This window comes from Macaca nemestrina, chromosome 3, assembly GCF_043159975.1.
Source record: "Macaca nemestrina isolate mMacNem1 chromosome 3, mMacNem.hap1, whole genome shotgun sequence".
Lineage (NCBI taxonomy): Eukaryota > Metazoa > Chordata > Mammalia > Primates > Cercopithecidae > Macaca > Macaca nemestrina.
In genome coordinates, this window is record NC_092127.1 from 49,047,113 (window position 1) to 49,068,881 (window position 21,769).

The 21,769-nt window shown below is 33.7% G+C and overlaps 1 protein-coding gene across 3 annotated transcripts in view; it reads left to right on the top strand.

The window, feature by feature from the left end:
* Window positions 1–21,769, top strand: part of LOC105493280 (calmegin) — a 32,818-nt gene that overhangs the window by 9,659 nt on the left and 1,390 nt on the right. For all 3 annotated transcript variants that reach the window (XM_011760810.3, XM_011760811.2, XM_011760812.3), the window contains 12 exons: window positions 1,500–1,573; window positions 2,230–2,288; window positions 6,300–6,441; window positions 9,962–10,043; window positions 11,475–11,667; window positions 12,956–13,145; window positions 15,723–15,836; window positions 15,954–16,104; window positions 17,892–18,107; window positions 19,213–19,338; window positions 19,547–19,706; window positions 21,194–21,294. In XM_011760810.3, coding sequence (XP_011759112.2) covers window positions 1,500–1,573; window positions 2,230–2,288; window positions 6,300–6,441; window positions 9,962–10,043; window positions 11,475–11,667; window positions 12,956–13,145; window positions 15,723–15,836; window positions 15,954–16,104; window positions 17,892–18,107; window positions 19,213–19,338; window positions 19,547–19,706; window positions 21,194–21,294 — 1,608 coding nt within the window. The remainder of the gene's footprint in view (window positions 1–1,499; window positions 1,574–2,229; window positions 2,289–6,299; window positions 6,442–9,961; window positions 10,044–11,474; window positions 11,668–12,955; window positions 13,146–15,722; window positions 15,837–15,953; window positions 16,105–17,891; window positions 18,108–19,212; window positions 19,339–19,546; window positions 19,707–21,193; window positions 21,295–21,769) is intronic.

Consider the following 21,769-nt stretch of genomic DNA (forward strand, 5'->3'; position numbering starts at 1 on the left):
TCCCCTGTTAAATTTAAGCTCTGTAAGGACAATTTTTTAAAGCCTAGTTTTATAATCTGCAGAAAGTAAGTACTCCAAGTACTAATAATTACTGACTTAGATACAGTTACCACAGGATCTTTGAAGGTTAATATTAATACTTCAAAGAAATTGACAGGTAACTACCACTCTTGACTTATTTGGTGATACTTTGAGAATATGATAAGAAGTGGGAAAGAATTATTTTTGATGCTGCTAATTTTATAGCATGAGTAATCTACATAGGGTGAAGTATAAATAAAGGGCAAAATAAACTGATTTTAGGGGTGGCCTATCAGAAGGAAGTCTCTTGTGACACCGTTGCCCATTTTGTCAATCTATAAAAATACAGAGAACAGTAAAGTTGTAATTCAGTAAACTTCATAGAAGATTGGCAGTTTAGGTAGCTGAATCTTGACCCTGTCAGTAATTTGTGGAATTTTGTGTAATTACCGATTTTACCCCCTTAAATAGACAGGAAGTGTTTTACTATTAGGGTGGGATAGGGACAGTGAAAATAGAAAAAGTATTTCTGCACCCTTTTCCCTAAAGCCTAATGGAAGAAATCTCACTAGTCATACAGATACAATCACAACAGGCTGATTCTGAGAGGATCCAGACTAACCTATTACTGTGGGCAAATTTTTATTTATTGGTCCTCAGTTTAAATTATCTTTTGATAGTTTATCAGTCTTTACTCTTTTAAATTATTTTGTTGGTAAATTCTGTATCATGTAGTAAAAATGCATGAGCTTTGGAATCAGACAGTTTTGACTTTATATATAAGTCCTACAATTATCTAACTGGACAGCAGTAAGCAAGTTACTTTGTCTGTCCCAATTTCATCATATATAAAGAGGGCACAAATGGTACTTCCCCCATAGGAATATTATAAGAATTAAAGGAGCCACTATATCACCAGCAATACCACTGCCACCGTCATCATTATTGCCACCCTAACAGCTAACACTTCAAAGGCACTTGAAACAATGCTTTGTTGATCATTGTTTTGCAATGCTATCTCCATAGAATCTTTTCATTCTCTGGGTTCCTAATCTTGTAAAATTATATTATTATATTTTAGGGTACCTAACAGTAAAACTTAAGAGTTAATTTTAAAAGCCTATGTGCTTACTAAGCTCTACATCTTATATGCTTTTCATTATGCTATTTCCTTTGCTCCCAAAGAGTTTTATCCACAAATATTGTCACTTGTCAGAGTCCCTTTGTTCCTTCTGTGTTAGAAGGGGTCAGTGTATCCACTGTTTGTATGTATAGTATTTTTGTCATCATGGTATTTCTTATATTTTCTTGTACCTTATCATTACTAGGATACAAAGTTTTGTACAGGTATGGGTTTGTCACCTCATATCTGTATTACCTGTATGTGCATTGCATACTATGTTCTTCACTAGGAAGATTATTTAATTGAAATATTTGTGAAAATGAATAACTTTAGACTTGGAAAATCTCTTTTCTAGATTAAATATAAGACACCTCAACCTATAGGAGAAGTATATTTTGCAGAAACTTTTGATAGTGGAAGGTTGGCTGGGTGAGTATTCATTCAAGAGAATGTTTTGATTTATTAGCTTTTTTGAAGTTATTAGGTTTTGACCTGTGAAAATTACCTCTATTACAGATCTAAAAAAAAAATTAAAGTAGTTTAATTGACAATGTAAATCAGTACTTAGTATATTTTTGTAATTGATAGAATGTTTAATTTGAATAGTTATTTATTCAAAGAAAATATACTAATTCTGAATGTAAAGATGAAATTTATCATATTTATTCATTCTGTAGGACAGATATTAACACTCTTTAAGTTCAGATGACAAATATGAGTACTGTTCTATTACAATAATGGAAAAAACAAAAATTAATATTAAAATTATTATGTGTCAGATGTCCTAAAAAGAAATAGATAATTACCATATTTAATCCCCATTTTACAAGTGAAGAAACCGAGGCTCCTTGTACCTTACCTGTGATCATACAGTTAGGAAATTATAGATTCCAAATTCGGTTTAACTCTAGTCCTCCAGGATTATGTGGTGAAGGCATCCTTATTTAGCATCTAAGTATGAATTTATTGTTGAATGAAAAGTGACTGTATTGGGTGATCTTTTGTTGTGTTTCTGTATGCATTATATCTATAAGCTGCTGATTTTATTGTTAATGACATATATGTATGTTCAACTTTGTTTACAGATGGGTCTTATCAAAAGCAAAGAAAGATGACATGGATGAGGAGATTTCGATATACGATGGTAAAATATTTAAGTATTAGATATAACCGGTATGGCCTGGAGTTCACTAACTTTTGAGATTATACTTTTGTTAAATGGTGTTGGCTGGAGTCCCCCATGCTGCCTCGCAATAAAATGTTCAGTCTTTTATCTTGTCCCTCTTCAATATTTCTGAAAACCCCTTTGCTATTTCTGAAAATCTCACTCCTAAGCCAGTTAATCTAGTTTTCTAACTGAACAGTTGAATTTTCATTCTACTGCTGGTTAGTCTTTTGCATTTCCTGAAGCAGTATTTCCCAGGCTACTGTTGTCTCTATGGTTTCATCTCAAGCCTAGACACACCTAGATCAAATTATAATTTATGGTAAGATTCTCCTAGCAAGTAAAAAGCAGAGGATAACTAATGAGAGCTACAAGATATGTGGCTACTTCTGGAATCCTCATCTCCAGGCCTATATCCATTATCATAGGGTGTCTAATAGGATTATCTTCAGTCTTAGCTCTAGAAAGAAATGTCCTATAGGCAGGGGTCATATTGTCTTCCGTAACAGGACTACCCTAGAGTATGACCAACTATTTTCTTCTTTGTGATCTAAAAACCAGCCTCCTTGATTGTTATATGCTGAATCACGATCGGCCTCTTCTCACAGTGACTGATAGTGGTAATGTCTTCTTTCTCAGAGGACCTCATACTCATAAACATGTGACCTTGCGCTCAGACCCCAATAAGCAGTTACATCACAACAGCAAAACAGATAGTATGTTGGATGTCAGCTGTCTGATTCCTTTTCATAGTTTCTGTTTAGTGTAAGATAAAGGTCATACCTACATGTCTTCCTCTGCATCGTGTTCGCCATCCCAGCAAATCCCCTGTGCATGCATACACACACACACACATATATGTGTGTGTATGTGTATATATGTCTATATGCTTATCTAGTCCAAAAAGGACACCACCTCATATGCACAGAAAAAGCAGTAGAAGCAGTAGTGGGATTGCTGGACAAATAGTAGATCTGCTTTCAGTTTTTTAATAAATCTCCATGCTGTTTTCCATAGAGGCTATATTAATTTACATTGCACCAGCAGTGTATAAATGTTCCCTTTTCACCACATCCATGCCAATTGTTTTTTGACTTTTTAATAATGGCCATTCTTACAGGGGTAATGTAGTATCTCATTGTGGTTTTAATATGCATTTCCTTGATGATTAGTTATGTTGAGCATTTTCTAAACATGTTCATTGGCCATTTCTATATCTTCTTTTGAGAAATGTCTATTTATGTCATTTGCCTACTTTTTGATGGGATTAATTTTTTTCTTACTGATTTGTTTGAGTCTCTTGATTCTGGATACTAGTCCTTTGTCAGATTCACAGGTTATTAATATTTTCTCCCACTCTGTGGGTTGTCTGCTTACTCTGATGATTATTTCTTTTGCTGTGCAGAAGTTTTTTAGTTTAATTAGGTCCCATTTATTTATTTTCATTTTTGTTGCATTTGCTTTTAGGTTCTTTGTCCTGAATTTTTTGCCTAAGTCAATGTCTAGAAGAGTTTTTCTGGTGTTCTAGAATTTTTATGGTTTCAGATCTTAGGTTTAAGTCTTTAATCCATCTTGAGTTGATTTTTGTATAAGGTGACAGGTAAGGGTCCAGTTTCATTCTTCCACATGTGGCTTGCCAGTTTTCTCAGTACCATTTATTAAATAGGGTGTCCTTTCCCTAATTTATGTTTTTGTATGCTTGGTCAAAGATCAGTTAGTTGTAAGTATTTTGCTTTATTTCTGGTTCTCTATTCTCTTCCAGTGGTCTGTGTGTCTACTTGAGACCATTACCATGCTATTTTGATAATATGTCCTTGTATAATTTGAAGTCAGGTAATGTGATACCTCCAGATTTGTTCTTTTTGCTTAGGATTACTTTGGCTCTTCAGGCTCTTTTTTGGTTCCATATGAACTTTTGGATTTTTTTCCTAATTCTGTGAAAAATGTTGTTGGTATTTTGATAGGAATTGCATTGAATCTATAGATGGCTTTCTGCAGAATGATCATTTTCATGATATTGATTCTTCCAGTCCATGAGCATGGGATGTGTTTCCATTTGTGTCATCTATGATTTTTTTTCAGCAGTATTTTGTAGTTCTCCTTATATAGATCTTTCACTTCTGTTAGGAATATTCCTAGGGATTTTTTTTTTTTTTTTTTTTGCAGCTATTGTAAAAGTTATTGAGTTCTTGATTTGATTTTCAGTTTGGTCGTTGTTGCTATGTAGCAGTACTACTGATTTGTGTACATTGATTTTGTAACCTGAGACTTTTATTGAATTCATTTATCAAGTCTAGTAGTCTATTGGATGAGTCTTCAGGGTTTTCTAGGTATGCGATCATATCATTAGCAAACAGTGATAGCTTGACTTCCTCATTTCCAATTTATATGTCCTTTATTTCTTTCTCTTGCCAGATTGCTCTGGCTAGGACTTCCAGATAAAGTTGTTACTTCTTAAAATAAGACCTTTATAGCAGGCGAGGGGCAAACTACAAGTTAGTGATAATACAATTCACCATCAATGTGAGAGAAAGAAAACCAAGTACCTTTATCTTTTTCACAAAAAATAATATGACCAAATTGGGGGGGGGTGGTGAAGAAAAGAAACTTGGAAACTTAATAAAAACACACACATTTTTAAAAGTCTAAAAATGTATGTACAATTATAGACCAAAAATTAGCCCTCTTTGATTTATAAGATTGTGTCTGGTTCTTGCATTATTTTTCTTAGAAAGAAAACAAAAGGATATAAGAGCATATGTAATTCAAAAATGCTCATTAATAAATATTTTGAGTTGACACAATACTGGAAAATAGCCAGTTTTTGCTGAATTGAATTTTCTTGGAATAGGCAATACTTATAATTTTCAAAACACAAGATTTTACACAAATTAATATGAGTTGATTTTCTATTCTAAAACCGGTAAAGGAGTAAAGTCTAACACATAACTTTTGGGCTACAGGTAGCCCACCTAGCTTTGCATTGTATGTGGCCCATAATCTAATTTCAGGAATGTCCTGATCTTAACATGGAAAATTGTAACCCAGAGAAGGCCTAACTCAGTTTTGCCTTGTTATAGCTTAGTGCTTATGCGGTGCTTTGCTGCCTTCCTGGCCAAAAGTTCTAAGAACTGATTAGTGTAGCCTGAGAAGGGTTTGTGTGAATTAAGCATGCAGTTTTCAAAATGAACTTTAAATCTTTACAGTAACTGCTGCAAGTAAGAAAAGTAGCTGATGAGTATTGTGCATTTCAAAATAAATAGACTACTCATTTTGTGTTAAGGATGCTCTTTGTGTCATATGCAGTTATAAATATGTCATTTTAAAAATACAATATTGACCCTATTGAGACAAACCACATTTCATTGATTAAAAACTCTTTCATAGAAAAACCAAACTAATTCAGCTTTAAGAGTGACTTAATTAGACACTATAGTGTTTGCTATTAGTTTTCACAATTTTAGTTAAGAAAATGGCCGGGCGCGGTGGCTCAAGCCTGTAATCCCAGCACTTTGGGAGGCCGAGACGGGCGGATCATGAGGTCAGGAGATCGAGACCATCCTGGCTAACCCGGTGAAACCCCGTCTCTACTAAAAAATACAAAAAATTAGCCAGGCGAGGTGGCGGGCGCCTGTAGTCCCAGCTACGCGGGAGACTGAGGCGGGAGAATGGCGTGAACCCGGGAGGTGGAGCTTGCAGTGAGCTGAGATCCGGCCACTGCACTCCAGCCTGGGCGACAGAGCAAGACTCCGTCTCAAAAAAAATAAAAATAAAAATAAAAAAAAAAAGAAAATGAAATAATTCCTTGATAGAAAAAAAAAGATAAATGAGCAGGCATACATATATAGTTGAAGATATTTCCTGATTTAAAATTTTTATTTTTCCCAAGTCAGCCTTCCTGGAAAAAATTATTGCTCACAACTGCTGATAAATAATTCTTAGGTCAGTGTTTTCTGTTTTAGTTTAATTTGCTTTGCTTTATTTTTTTAGGAAGATGGGAAATTGAAGAGTTGAAAGAAAACCAGGTACCTGGTGACAGAGGACTGGTATTAAAATCTAGAGCAAAGCATCATGCAATATCTGCTGTATTAGCAAAACCCTTCATTTTTGCTGATAAACCCTTGATAGTTCAGTAAGTGTTGCTATATTTTGGAATACTTTTTCTGAATTTTGTATTAGCTTTGGCTTCTGAATATAGCTTGTATTTTGAAAATGGATGTAAAAATCTAGATCTTCCTTTTCCGTTTCACTTAGTTAAATACACAAATGTGCATATACACACAAACATACCCGTGTCTTTAATGAAAAGCAGGTAAATGATAAAATAATATAAAGATCAACCATTCTTATGGCCTAGAACTAATATTTATATTTATTTCAAAGAATTGTATGTGGGCTATTAAGCAGTGTATTTCCTTTGGTCTGAGTCTTGTATTGACTAAATGAGGAGTAAATAGTTTGGCTCTCTTAAAAAAATTTTAAAATTATGTGATATATACTGTAATATATACAATTTTGCTGCCATAAACTATATAATGCATAGTAAAAATCATGTTTGTTTTACTCTTAAAATTACTTCTTATCAAACTATTAAACTTAATATATTCAGAATAGAATCATAAATATTGCTATTAAACCAGTGATAAGATTCAAAGGCAGAAAGTTTATTTCGAAAATAAATGTTTATGAATACCAGTGTCTTTCAAGCATGGACCCCTTTTAAAGGTCACATTCTTATAGATAATCCTTTCCTTCAACCTCTCCACCTCCCCATTATGCCTGGCATGGTGCCTCATGTGTATAATCCCAGCACTTTGGGAGGCCTAAGTGGGCAGATAGCTTGAGCCCAGGAGTTTAAGACCAACCTGGGCAACATGGCGAAACCCCAGCTCTACAAAAAGTTTAAAAAATTAGCCAGGCATGGTGGTGCCCAACTGTAGTCCCACTAATCTGGAGGCTGAGGTGGGAGGATCACCTAAGCCCAGGAAGTGGAGGCTGCAGTGAGCCAAGGTCACACCAATGCATTGCAGCCTGGGTGACAGATGAGATCTTGCCTCAAAAAAAAGAAAAAAGAAAAAAAAAAGGAGGATCAAGAACTGAATAGCAGTCTTTCATGTTTAAAAACAATTCAAAGGAGAGTGAATGTTTGTCTCCTCTTAATATTGATAAAATGAAATGGGGTAAATAAAATGAAGAGATTTATATTAAATGCTATAAATGCTGATTTACAACATAACTTTACTATAAAGCTGCTTTTCCCAAATTGTGTACATGTTAGTATATATGAATAAGATGAAGAATATCCTAACTTAAAAAAATACGAAGTAAAGGCCTGGCATGGTGGTTTACACCTGTAATCCCAGCACTTTGGGAGGCCAAGGTAGGTGGATCACGAGGTCAGGAGATCAAGACCATCCTGTCTAACATGGTGAAACCCCGTCTCTACTAAAAATACAAAAAATTAGCCGGGCATGGTGGTGGGTGCCTGTAGTCCCAGTTACTCAGGAGGCTGAGGCAGGAGAATGGCATGAACCCAGGAGGCAGGGCTTGCAGTGAGCCGAGATCACGCCACTACACTGCAGCCTGAGTAAATGGGCAACAGAGCAAGACTGTCTCTAAATAAATAAATAAATTTTAAATTTAAATTTATAAAAGGAAGTATGTTAGCTTATTAAAGACTGAGAAGTTCTGCACATGAAAACCTGTTTTCAGCATTACTACTGTGTTTCCCAAACATGTTTGATCACATAAGTTTATTCTCCCACCTAACAATAACTGCTATTTCATGGAACAATTTAAGAAATGATACTCTAAAGAAATTAAGGTTACCATATACCATGCATATGCCCTTGGTTTTCCTGTGACTGGAAGTTTAGCAGCAGTCAAGCTGTATGATAAACATTTTGTTGATCCTCTAATCCATTGTGAATCATTAATACTAGGTAAAAGTTAATTATTTGAAAACTCTGAAAGTTTACAGTATAAGAAATGGACAAAGTGATTGAATCTAGGCATAATGGAGCAATGAAACTATGTTCACACTTATGAAGCCACTGTACAAAACATTTTTTCCAGTTCTTACCTTTTTACAGAACGCTCTGTCCTCAGATAACCTATTATAAAGCAAAATCTTTTTAATTTTTTTCCTGAAAACATTGACCTTTAAGTCATATCATGCACCATGTCTTCTACTTATAGTCTTCAAATACTTAAATTCCATGAAAAACAAAATTTTGTCAGCTATTGCTTAAAATAAAGATAAGACTTTGAGGAAAACAAACTGTCTTCTATTTAAAAAATGAAAAAGAACAAAAGAATACCTTCCTTCTGATTATCATAGAAGCATTTTGAGCATGTGTTTGCCCCTCATGGGGCATAATATCCTTTAATCATCATAACAATCCTTTAAGGTGTAAGTATGGGCCATGTCTGCATATTATAGATGAGCAAATAGAGGCTTTGAGCTTAAATGACTTGCCCTTACCCAAGGAGTCACTAGAGTAAATGGCAGAATCAAGAATAACTCTCAGGTCATTTTGTCTTTAAAGTACATGCATGTAGCCACTGTTGTAGATAGCTTAAGAAATAAAGCATGGTACAAAGTATAGGGAAAAATCACACCTTTCAAATCAGAGGTACTTAAAATTTTGTTTCCTGTTTTTTAATACAAAATAGATACACCAATTGAGTTCAAACTGTTAAAATTCTGTATGCTATCATGTTTTACCTTCTTGTCACTAAATTTCTTCAGAAACATTTACAACTATAATCCTTTATTAAAATGATCATCATTTCTGGTTGTTTCTCTAGTTTTCATGTCTTTTTGTTTTCATTCATTTAATGAAATCATAACCTTTTTTGTTTCTACTGTTTGACAACCATTTCCTCATTGATTTCTGTCACATATAATTCATTAATTTAACCAAAAAAAAAATCTCTTCAGTAAGTCTATGCCTCATTGCCGTAGCAAGGCTATTTCCGTTTAAAAATTACCAATAAATAAAAAAAAACTTTGCTGAGAATTACACTGTGTTGTAAATTCGTAAGAGACACTCATGTTCATTCTTTTAGCTGTTATACTAAACAGTGAAAATTTCCCATATCTCCTGGCTATTTAGGTCTGAAAGCCAGCTTATTGATTGAGATTATGAATCTCTTTGCTGGACCTATTTAATTAAATGTACAACTTATTTAACATGGTAAGGTGTAGTGAACTCTAGGTATCTAAGATCATTAGCAATTTCTTATCTTGCTCTAGCTGTGGTTCTTATGGCCTTTGTTTTTTCAGTTTATAAAGTATAAGTACAGTGCCTACCTTGTCAGAATTTGAAATCTCCTGTTGTAGTTTTAGTCACAGTATCTTATTCTTAATTTATCAGTTTTGATGGAAAAAAATTTAAACAAATTGATTGGTTTGTCTGCAGTTTATTGTAATCATTCTATTTTTAATATTTTATTGGTGTGTCTTGTATTACAGTAGTAGAAAACTGTTTTTGCTTATTTCCTATAGGTTGTAGATATGCTTTATATGAGCTTTCTGATAATGTAAAAAAATTTATACTTACATGAATTGAAAATAATAACATTAGATTTTAAAGAGCAATTGGTAATTTTTATTTATCAGTAGCACGGTTCTTTTTCCCTTTATTCAGATATGAAGTAAATTTTCAAGATGGTATTGATTGTGGAGGTGCATACATTAAACTCCTAGCAGACACTGATGATTTGATTCTGGTATGATATTTTAATATTTAAGAAAACCTTATTAAAGTTAATAAGTATTTTTAAGGAACAATTGATAAAAGTGAACATTTTTATCTTCAACTGAAATTGAAAAGAACTGTAGATATCTTTTTTCAATGTGAATTTATATAGCTCTTACAATTTGCCTTCAAGTTTTATATAAAGCTGTGTTACTTGAAGCCATCAATTTTATAATCTTTAAAGACATGAAAAAGTTTACCATGTCTGTAGGACAAAAACTTCGTGGTACTTATAAATTCTTTTGAAATATAGCTTAGAGTTATTTTCTTTACAGAATAAGACTCTTGTTTGTTTAGAGAAGTATAACAAAGTAAAGCAGTGAAACAAAATGGCCAAAGAACCAAATTAAAAGGGGTTAGTAACCCATAGAAAGTAACTAATTTTTAAAACTTTTCATGATGAAGTAGCTTTATACTTCTAAGAGGTTGTATTAGGAACATTGGAAGGTTGGGGATATTTCTTACAGCCTTCTCCTGTAAATGGCTGTTTCAGACTTTCTACATATAACAGAAATACGATAGATGAGACATCAGGGGTATGTTTTTCAGAACACATGTCTGTACATAAGCTATGAAATGTGGATGGAAGACTTTTTCATATACTACTCACTATTATTAGGATCAAGTGAAGGAGAGACCATTGTAGTATATGTTGAAGCTCTTGTTTTAGATGAACACTTGAAGGTAGGATGACAAAAAAATCTAATGCCGAGTATTTCTATAAGCACTTTATCTGATTAATTCACTTAATTCTCAGAGAACTCTTGTAAGGTAGGTATTACTATCATCTCCATACTTCAGAGGTGATGAAATGGAGGTACAGAGAGCTTTAAAAAATTGACTCATGGTGACATACAGCTAGTTTAAGTGGCAGTGATAGGATTTGAACCCCAGTATCTGACTCCATACCCCATGCTGTTAACCGCTGTGCCATGCCAAATAAAGAGAAATGCATGTCCCCCTGTCTGTTTTTATGTCTGAATAAATCTCTCTTCATCTTGTCCTCAGAGGGTCATTTTCTGATATCTTCCTAAATAATAGTAATGGGTAACAATTTTAGTCTTAAGGCCATAAATATGCTTTCCCCTAATCCCCAATTCTCTCAATAAAATATTAGTAATATAGATTTACATAGAGAATTGAAGCATATTATGATGTTGCTAGAGTATTTTCAGCTTCTATCCTACATCTTCAGGAAGTAGTGTGTACTTTAAAAAATCTATATTGAAGTAAAATTTGTTGTTTTTCCACGTCCTTTATTGTCACTTGTATTAAATAGCTAGATCTTTGGTGAATTATCATTTAATATATTTTTGTAAACTCTACCCATTGGATAGAATACAGAAATTCATTAAATACTCTTTGATTCTGGACTAATGCCAACACTCATCTCTCTTTGAAGGAAAACTTTTATGATAGAACATCCTATATCATTATGTTTGGACCAGATAAATGCGGAGAAGATTATAAACTTCATTTTATCTTCAGACATAAACATCCCAAAACTGGAGTTTTTGAAGAGAAACATGCCAAACCTCCAGATGTAGACCTTAAAAAGTTCTTTACAGACAGGAAGACTCATCTTTATACCCTTGGTATACCCTTTCAATTCATTCATGTATTCAAAAATATTTGCTGACTATTGATATATTCATGGCAAGTGCTTTACGAGAAAACAAACATACACCCCATCCTGAAGGAGCTTATCTTTTTCAGAAAATAGGACACGTATAATGACAGCACAGGTAGAAAATAAAAGTGCCATATAAGAAAGAGAGATAAGGCACAGCTAAGAGTTCACAAGCAATATTACTTCCAGCTTAGAGACTTGGAACAAAGCTAGGAAAGATTATATTTGAGCTCATCTTGAAGTACAGATAGAATGTGGAAGACAGTAGGGTGAAAGGACATTTTAGACGTTGTGACAGTGGTGCTGTAAGAACAGAAAACTAGAAAATAAAAAGGAAGACGCCCTTAATGCCAGACTAAAAAGTTTAGACTTTATCCTGTAGGTAGTTGTGATTATTGTTATGTTCTACCTCATGTTGGTTGTGGCATGTACTTCAAAAGGAAAAGCATTGAGCAGCCATATATTAATATACTTAGGTAAATAGGAATTTGCATAGCTATGGGGGTGAGGGACATTATAAGGAGTTGTTTCTCCCATTCTCAAGTATAATGTCTGTAGAGCTCTGGTGGGCCACTATCAAAATCAGAGCATATTGGAACCTAATAGGACATTTTGAAATGGCCCTATCGGCTTCCTTTCTCACGTCTCAACTCCACCCAAGATTAAAGTATTTCAATCTGTTTCCCTAAATGCTGCAGTTGTAGAAACATTCATTTTGTCTGCTAGGGCAATGCCCATTTCATCTTCAATATCAGATGTGATATAATAAACATCTTTATGAAATAATTGAAAAATAAAATGACATTTTGGGGAACACCAAGTAAACTGTAGAAATAATGAGAAAATATAACTAGAACAGAATAAATGAATTGTTTGTGTTATACTTATAACACTTTAAGATTGTATCAAAAAAATTAAATGCTGAAAAAGATTAGCTTGTATCTTGTAACTATAAAAGAGTGAAGCTGACTCGTTATGAGTCCCAGAACAGAGCTATTTGGTATTATTTTTTATTTGAGAAGTAATGGAGCATTTTATTGTAAAAAATGCAGTTTAAAACAAAATTTTATCTTTATTTAGGAAATATATCTGGTGATTTTAGAATATTTTGGTTTACTACATTGGTTATTCCTCTGTTTCTGGTTGGGAAAAAAGCTTTACCCATGGAGTTAAGGGTAGTTACATTATTTAGAAGATTATCTTTAAAGTGTACATCAAAATGATAACTATAATATATTTAAATTTGTCCTTAGTGATGAATCCAGATGACACATTTGAGGTGTTAGTTGATCAAACAGTTGTAAACAAAGGAAGCCTCCTTGAGGATGTGGTTCCTCCTATCAACCCTCCCAAAGAAATTGAAGATCCCAGTGACAAAAAACCTGAAGAATGGGATGAAAGAGCAAAAATTCCTGATCCTTCTGCCGTCAAACCAGAAGACTGGTAAGCAAATAATTCGGTAGCAAAGCATTATTTGGCATAACTAGGTAACAAAACAACATGTAAGTGAAGTTTACAACCAATGAAGTTTATTGTTTTAAACATCAGAACTACTTATGTTTAGTATTTTGGGTGAAATATATTCTAAAATAGATTTTACACTTCCCTCCCTGTTAATATTTTTTTATTTCTATTGATAATGATGTTGCATTTTTCAATATATGTTTATTTTTTATGTTTTCATTGCTGTGGATAAAAAAATTGCATAAATCCAAAATACCAGTGCTTTAATTTTCAGTCCTAGTTTGATCTTTATTGTACGTATGTGAGAGACCGAGGTGGGCAGATCACCTGAGGTCAGGAGTTCGAAACCAGCTTGGCCAACATGGCAAAACCCCGTCTCTACTAAAAACACAAAAATTAGCTGGGCATGGTGGCGGGTGCCTGTAATCCCAGCTACTTGGGAGGCTGAGGCAGGAGAATTGCTTGAACCTGGAAGGCAGAAGCTGCAATGAGCCAAGGTCGTGCCACTGCACTCCAGCCTGGCGACAGAGCGAGACTGTGTCTCAAAAAAAAAAAAGTACGTTTGCCCTGAAATGAGAGAAACCACATATAACTGCCTCATTCTGATTGTTGAAATGTGTTAGAATTTGTTTTACAAAGTACTAAAAGAAATGCTCCGTTAAGTTTTAACTTCTGGTTGCTCTGAGCACTCAGAGACTCAAGATGACATTGATATCAGGCAAACACAAATCTGTACATTTGTAGAGTTCATTTTTTCTGTTTATTTTGTAATTCATTTGGAAAATCATGAAGTGGCCTCTTGTTTAAAATGTCTATCTTTCTGTAATGATGAAAATTATATTAGTAGTTCAGTACTTTATGTTTACATACTTTAGAATTTACTAAGTGTTTTGTTTTTGTTTTTGTTTTTGTTTGAGACGGAGTCTCGCTCTGTCACCCAGGCTGGAGTGCAATGATGCGATCTCGGTTCACTACAGCCTCTGCCTCTGGGTTCAAGCAATTCTCCTGCCTCAGCCTCTTGAGTAGCTGGGATTACAGGCGTGCACCACCATGCCCGGCTAATTTTTGTATTTTTAGTAGAGATGGGGTTTCACCATGTTAGTCAGGCTGGTCTCAAACTCCTGATCTCGTGATCCGCCCACCTCAGCCTCCCAAAGTGCTGGGACTACAGGTGTGAGCCACCACACCAGCCTAAGTGTTGTTTTTAAAATGAAAATACTAGAATTAAATAAGCGGGGTTTAAAAAATTATATTGAATAGGGAAGAACTTTCCAAATATAAAATCCAAGAATCCTTTAAAAATAAGTTCAACTACATGAAAATAAGTGATTTGTATATTGCAAAAAAAAAAAAAAAAAAAACCCTCCGTAAACTATTTCAAAAAACACACAAGAACCAGGAAAAATTATTTTCAATCATATAGCTGACAGAGAGCTAATTTCTTAATATAAAGGTGATGAGCTAAGAAAAAATAGTTTTTATGTATCACTTATGCTACTAAATGTACATTCAAAGTTCAGTGAGATACCAATTTTCACCTATCACATGGGCAAAAATCAAGAAGTTTGGTAACACTCTTCACAAAGACAGGAGAAAATAAGTACTTTTGTTTGCTGCTGGTAGAACTGGAAATGGAGTGTAACCATTATAGAAAGTAATTTGGATGCTACTATCAAAATTTAAAATGTCCCTAATCTTAACAATTATATTTTCACAGGTAAGAAATGGCATATATTCTAGGACATTCACTATAGCATTGTTTGTATTAATAATAGTAAAATTTTGGAAACACTAAATGTCCTCCAAGATGAGATAAGCTAAATAAATTATGGTATATCCTCAAGTAGAAAACTATGCAGCTGTTAAGAATGAAGCCAGATATATATATGTGTATATATATACACATATATGTGTATATATGTGTATATATATACACATATATGTGTATATATGTGTGTGTATATATATATGTATATATATATATGGTCCAGCCAGGCATGAGCATGGTGGCTCTCTCTACTAAAAATACAAAAACTTAGCTGGGCGTGGTGGCAAGTGCCTGTAATCCCAGCTACTCTGGAGGCTAAGGCAGGAAAATTGCTTGAACCCAGAAGGCAGAGGTTGCAGTGAGCCAAGGTCGCACTATTGCAATCCAGCCTGGGCAACAAGAGTGAGACTCCATCTCAAGCGAAAAAACAATAATAATAATGGAGCTCCTAGAACAGTCTTAACACATAGTAAGCATGCAATATATATTTGATGAATGAGTTTTTAAGTAACAAAAGCAAGGTCTAATATATTATGTATAGAATGCTATCATTTGTATTAAAAAAGAATGTATACATGTGTGCATGTATGCATAGAGCACAGTGGGGAATATGTACCAAAAATTGGCAAGTTAGCAGAAGATTTAGGTGGGTGGTAGATGAGGACAAATCACAGGCACAAACAAAAGGGAGGGAAATAATTTTATGTGGTACCTTCTGAGTGTTGTAACATATGCATTTTTAAACTTTTTGAATAATTAGTAATTAATATAAAACATTGTATTTACAGGGATGAAAGTGAACCTGCCCAAATAGAAGATTCAAGTGCTGTTAAACCTGCTGGCTGGCTTGATGATGAACCAAAATTTATCCCTGATCCTAATGCTGAAAAACCTGATGACTGGTAATTACTTTTCATCTTTAAATGTCGATTTTAAATGTTTCTTACGTGCATTTTTGTTACTAGTTTATATGACTGATCTGAGACTTGAGGTTACTGTATTTGCTTTAATATCCTAAGGAATGAAGACATGGATGGAGAATGGGAGGCACCTCAGATTCTTAATCCAGCATGTCGGATTGGGTGTGGTGAGTGGAAACCTCCCATGATAGATAACCCAAAATACAAAGGAGTATGGAGACCTCCACTGGTCGATAATCCTAACTACCAGGTAACAACCGCTTGTTCCAATTCTTTAGTGAAGTTAAAAAGGTTGTGATCTTTTCTGTTTAAATATCTAATTATCTATGTTAACTTTTGGAAGTTTCATTTTTAAGATGTCAGAGAAAATAGACCCCAACTAATTTATATTTTAAAAGTAGAGCATCAATTATTTAATTTTCTGGGGAAATAAATCACTTCATACTATATTCTTCCTGAATTATCAGTTGATGTTCACTTTGAAATAAACTTCTATTTTAGAAGTAAATATAAGAAGTAAATTCTGATCAAATAGACACACATTGTACATTTTAGTAATTAATGCCTGTGCTTAATTAATGTACTTATTCTTTAGTATTATTAAAATTCTGATTTTTGGCCGGGCACGGTGGCTCACGCCTGTAATCCCAGCACTTTGGGAGTCTGAGGCGGGCAGATCATGAGGTCAGGAGATGGAGACCACCCTGGCCAATATGATGAAACCCCGTCTCCACTAAAAATACAAAAAATTAGCCGGGCGTGGTGGTGCACACCTGTAGTCCCAGCTACTCGCGAGGCTGAGGCAGGGGAATCTCTTGAACCCTGGAGGTGGAGATTGCAGTGAGCTGAGATCGCGCCACTGCACTCCAGCCTGGCAACAGAGCAAGACTCAGAAAAAAAAAAAAAAAGAAAGAAAAGAAAAAGAAGAAAACAAAAAACCCTGGTGCGATCTTGGCTCACTGCAACCTCTGCCTCCTGGGCTCAAGTGATTCTCCTGCTTCAGCCTCCCAAGTAGCTGAGATTACAGGTGCGCCCCAGCACACCTGGCTAATTTTTGTATTTTTAGTGGAGACAGGATTTCACCATGTTGGCCAGGCTGGTCTCGAACTCCTGACCTCGTGATCTGCCCACCTCGGCCTCCCAAAGTGCTGGGGTTAGAGAAGTAAGCCACCGAGCCCGGCCCTGATTTTATTCTGATATCAATCAGACATCTTTTGAGTGTACCTAGCTTTTTATATTAAAAGTTTTTATGTTATCCACTTAACCCTCTAGTTTTATCTTTGTAATTATTTATGGACACATTCTAACATTATATATATACAGTTTCATATTCTAATTACTCACTGTAGTTTTTATTAAAAGCATTTAACACAAAATATTTCTTTTGGTAAATATTGTTTAATGTCTGTCTCTTTTATTCTACTTTAAACTCCCTAATACAAGAACCATGTATGTCTCCATCATCTGGCATAGTGCCTGGTCCAGAATACATACATGTGATGGCGGAGTGACTCAATGAGCAATAATGTTGTTGAATGTATTTGATTTAATTGACAGTTTAATCATTTAAGATCTAATGGAAGTTTTATGTTGAGTAGTTGTGCTGAGATTCAACCATACCTGATTAATGATATCTGTCATGGGTATATGTTAAATGGAGTAACTCCATTTTTGCTATACAATAATCTTTCTGATTTGGACAACTTGAGTAACATTTTGCAATGAATTTTACTAAATCTAAAAATTTGTCTAAAATAGACAAATTGTGAAATTTATTCACGTTTCTGTTTATGTTGGATTTTCCCTTTTCCTTTTTTTGCAGAATTTAAAATCATTATCCCTCATAGGAAACATCGGGTACACAGCAAAAAGAAACAAGATTTTATTTCCAGTATGTTACTAATGAATTAATATCAGTTAAAGTTTTCTTTTTTCCAGTTAGCATTGTGAATTTCATTCAACAGCAGCTATTTATTAAGCAGCATTTATAATGAAGTTATTTTATTTGAAAATGTCTTCAATTACTTTTTCTTCCAGGGAATCTGGAGTCCTCGAAAAATTCCTAATCCAGATTATTTTGAAGATGATCATCCATTTCTTCTGACTTCTTTTAGTGCTCTTGGTTTAGAGCTTTGGTCTATGACCTCTGATATCTACTTTGATAATTTTATTATCTGTTCGGAAAAGGAAGTAGCAGATCACTGGGCTGCAGATGGTTGGAGATGGAAAATAATGATAGCAAATGCTAATGAGGTATGGTGTTGACCAATAACAGTAGTGATATAACTATGAATAATGATAATAAGATTTGGTCTTGGTTGTAGGTTATTCAAATGGCTCTTTTAAAGGCAAATAAATGTGCAATAATTACTAAATGCCAAGGAAATGTGTTTGAATAAGTTTATGCAGACAAAATATTTTGCTTTTTATGTTACTTCATTATGAACTACATATGCATATGTAAGTCCTCATTTTATTCATTGAATTATAATATCTCTAATGGGATTTAATGCTTATTTACTGTTTATAGAAGAAGATTACTTAATATCTTTGTCATCTTGCCAATTCAAGACCTAAGTGATAATGATAATCTAAATATTACTGTTTATTTATTTTAACTATTTTTTACTTAGAGGAATGTATAAATAATTTATATTTTAACATTATTAAATTCTGTTCCAGTTTTTTCCCAAAATCTTTAACACTGTTTAGAAAAGGTTAAGCTAAATATTTCAACACAATGCATCTTAGAAAATATATCTTTAAATTCAGTTGCTATAAAGAAAAATTCTTACCTTACATTTGGTTCCTTGGGTCACTAGCGAAAAACCATCAAAAGAGTAGGTAAAGAGGGATTCTCGTTTTGAACCTCTTGTACCTAAAACATTTGATTTTTTTAAATTTTATTTTAATAAGAGAAATAATATTCTTATTGAGGGTCTTGTATGTGACATGTGTTTATATAAAAAAGAAAACAATTCTGAGGTATGATTTTAATAAGTTCTTTAAAAGTACAGAATGAATGATCACTTCAAATAAACCAGGTAATACATCTAGAAAAGGTAGTTCTATTCTGAAATTTACCAAAAAGGAAAATTACCATTTTTCTTGCTAGTATGTTAGAAGTTTCCACTTTTGTCATAACATATCTTCTGCTATCAAGTCTCACTCAGTGATGCATGCTAATAATTAAATTAGACTTTACAAAGTATAAGGTGGGAAAATGAAACTTCTTTTACTTACAAGTTCATCACTCCTTAATGTAAAATGCCTGAGTAAATAAGTTTTTTGTATCTTGTGTTACCCAGTAAAGGTTTGTAAAATTTGAATTGCATTTTTGTGCTTATCTCATCTATAGCCTGGTGTATTAAAACAGTTAATGGCAGCTGCTGAAGGGCACCCATGGCTTTGGTTGATTTATCTCATAACAGCAGGAGTGCCAATAGCATTAATTACTTCATTTTGTTGGCCAAGAAAAGTAAAGGTAAAGAAAATTGATTTCCTTCAACTTTTTTCCCCAAATTTCTTATTGTTTAGGAGTTCTATAAATTGAGCAAGTGATTCTTAAAAGTAATAAACTAAATGTCTCATAAGTTTTACTTTCATTATGTATGTTATCAATTATTGCAAAAAAAAAAAAGCTTTTTCAAAATAGCACTCTGCCTTTAGTAAAAATATGTTAACTACCACAGAAGAAATATAAAGATACAGAGTATAAAAAAACCGACATATGTATACCACAAACAAAAGGAATACTAGAGCAAGAAGGAAAGGAAGAGAAAGCAGCCCTGGAAAAACCGATGGACCTGGAAGAGGAAAAAAAGCAAAGTGATGGTGAAATGCTTGAAAAAGGTAAGACAATGAGAGTGATTTATAATGGAGACCCTGAGTAAAGCTCATAAAACAGTATATTGCCTTGAAATAACTAGGTGTTACACTTGTTTATTATCAAGTTTATACATCTGAATCTCCCAAGAATATGTGACTGTGGCAAGAAGGAGTAATAGTCATCTGAGCAGTCACCCTGTTTATAGTTTTTGTGTTCTAGGAAGAAGGAGATTTAAATAGTGTTCAGTTGCTTCAGAGCCTAGCAGTTATGAATCCCATAGGCCATAGCTTTTTGCAAGGATGTTTCTTGGCTCTGGGAGTGTAGAAGATGAGATGGAGGGTGATAGAGGTTATATATAATGGCTTCTATAGAAAAGAAATAGATATAAAGCAGGTGATTGCAGCAACAAAATCAACACCAAGTCTTTCAATGGCTATTGTTAATCAGATGCTTACCATATAGAATAAATAATTTAATTAATTTTCTGAAAGGATTGCTGAACCTATATCCCCTTCCCATCCTATATTAAACTCGTGAAGATGTTAGAACTGAAGTCACCATTTGGTGGCTCTCCACTGAGACCTCCTTACATGAGGTAAAAATAAAACTATTGATTTGCCCAGTGTCCCAAGTCAAATGTCTTGAAGCACAATGTTTAACTCACTTGATGAAACAGTTGACTTAAAAACACATGTGTGTCTATTTTTTTAAGAGAGAGTGTATATATACACACATATACATGTATAAATGCATGTACATGTATTTATTAGGATGGGTATCTAAAACAACAAATACTTCAGGTTGTAAGTTTTCAGCCTTATTTTTGTAACTTCTTAGTGCTGAGTATATTGATGTCTGGATCAACCTTATTTAGAGGACATTTAAGTATCAGAAGGGCCTGCTTGTATAAAGGTACTTTCACCTATACATGTAGTCCCACACTGGAACTACATGGAAGAAGTCAGAGTTGATTTTTCAACTTCCCTTTCCCCAAAGCCCATTCTTGGTGGGGTAGGAGTTTTTACTTTATATAGCTCCTAGGACATGCTTAATATCTTTTGGTTAACAATGATGACAAAAGTTGGAGGTTCTGCTAAATGGAATCCTAAGGAGGGTCAGTAACTGAAAAAATGCCTGATAATGTCCACAGAGAACAAACATAAGTAAATAACATATTGAAGATTAAAAGATCACCAAAAGTTAAAGGAAGTATTTCCCGAGACAGGAACACAGGAAAGATGATTATTTTTTGGTTTTCATATTACATACAGATTGAATGCTTAAGAAGTTTTTAAAACTTGTCCCCCAACTCAAATATGATGATTCATTTATAAAATATGACAATATAATGAGTATTTATAATTTTTAAAATTTTGAATGGAAGAAGTTTCTTCTAAATCTTGGAATAAATCTTGGAATTTAAATAAATCCCCTTTATTGTACTTAATACTTTTCAGTAGAAAAATTCTAATTTATTGAGTCTTTGCTTTTAATAAAATCTGTATTCTAGAAGAGGAAAGTGAACCTGAGGAAAAGAGTGAAGAAGAAATTGAAATCATAGAAGGGCAAGAAGAACGTAATAAATCAAATAAGTCTGGATCAGAGGATGAGGTAACAGAAAATAAACTGGTTTCTATGTATAGTTGTTATCCATAAAAAGTTCTTTCAATAAAAGCACCAATCTGGTTTATGAAAGAATTTTTGCCATATTTCTCTCAGCTTTTATAAGAGCCTCTATATTGTTTTTAAAACATACCCATAAGGAAGGAAAGACAAATACTATAATTTATATTGTCTCAATGCCTAGTAAAACAGTATAGAGCAAGCCTGTGACGTACAAAATATGAAGATAGAATGTGTATCCAAAATTATGACTTTCTCATTGAAATTCTATTGAAAAGCATAATAAACACATTGTTTGAATATTTAAAAGATAATTGTCATTATTATAATTTTTATAGCTGTTGTAAAACATCCTTAATGTCTCAACATTTTACTCTCATGTTTTGAAATATTCATTCACTGCGTAGTTGAGTACTATCTGCCTGATAGGGTATTTTTCTCAAATCTTTAATGAATTTCCCCC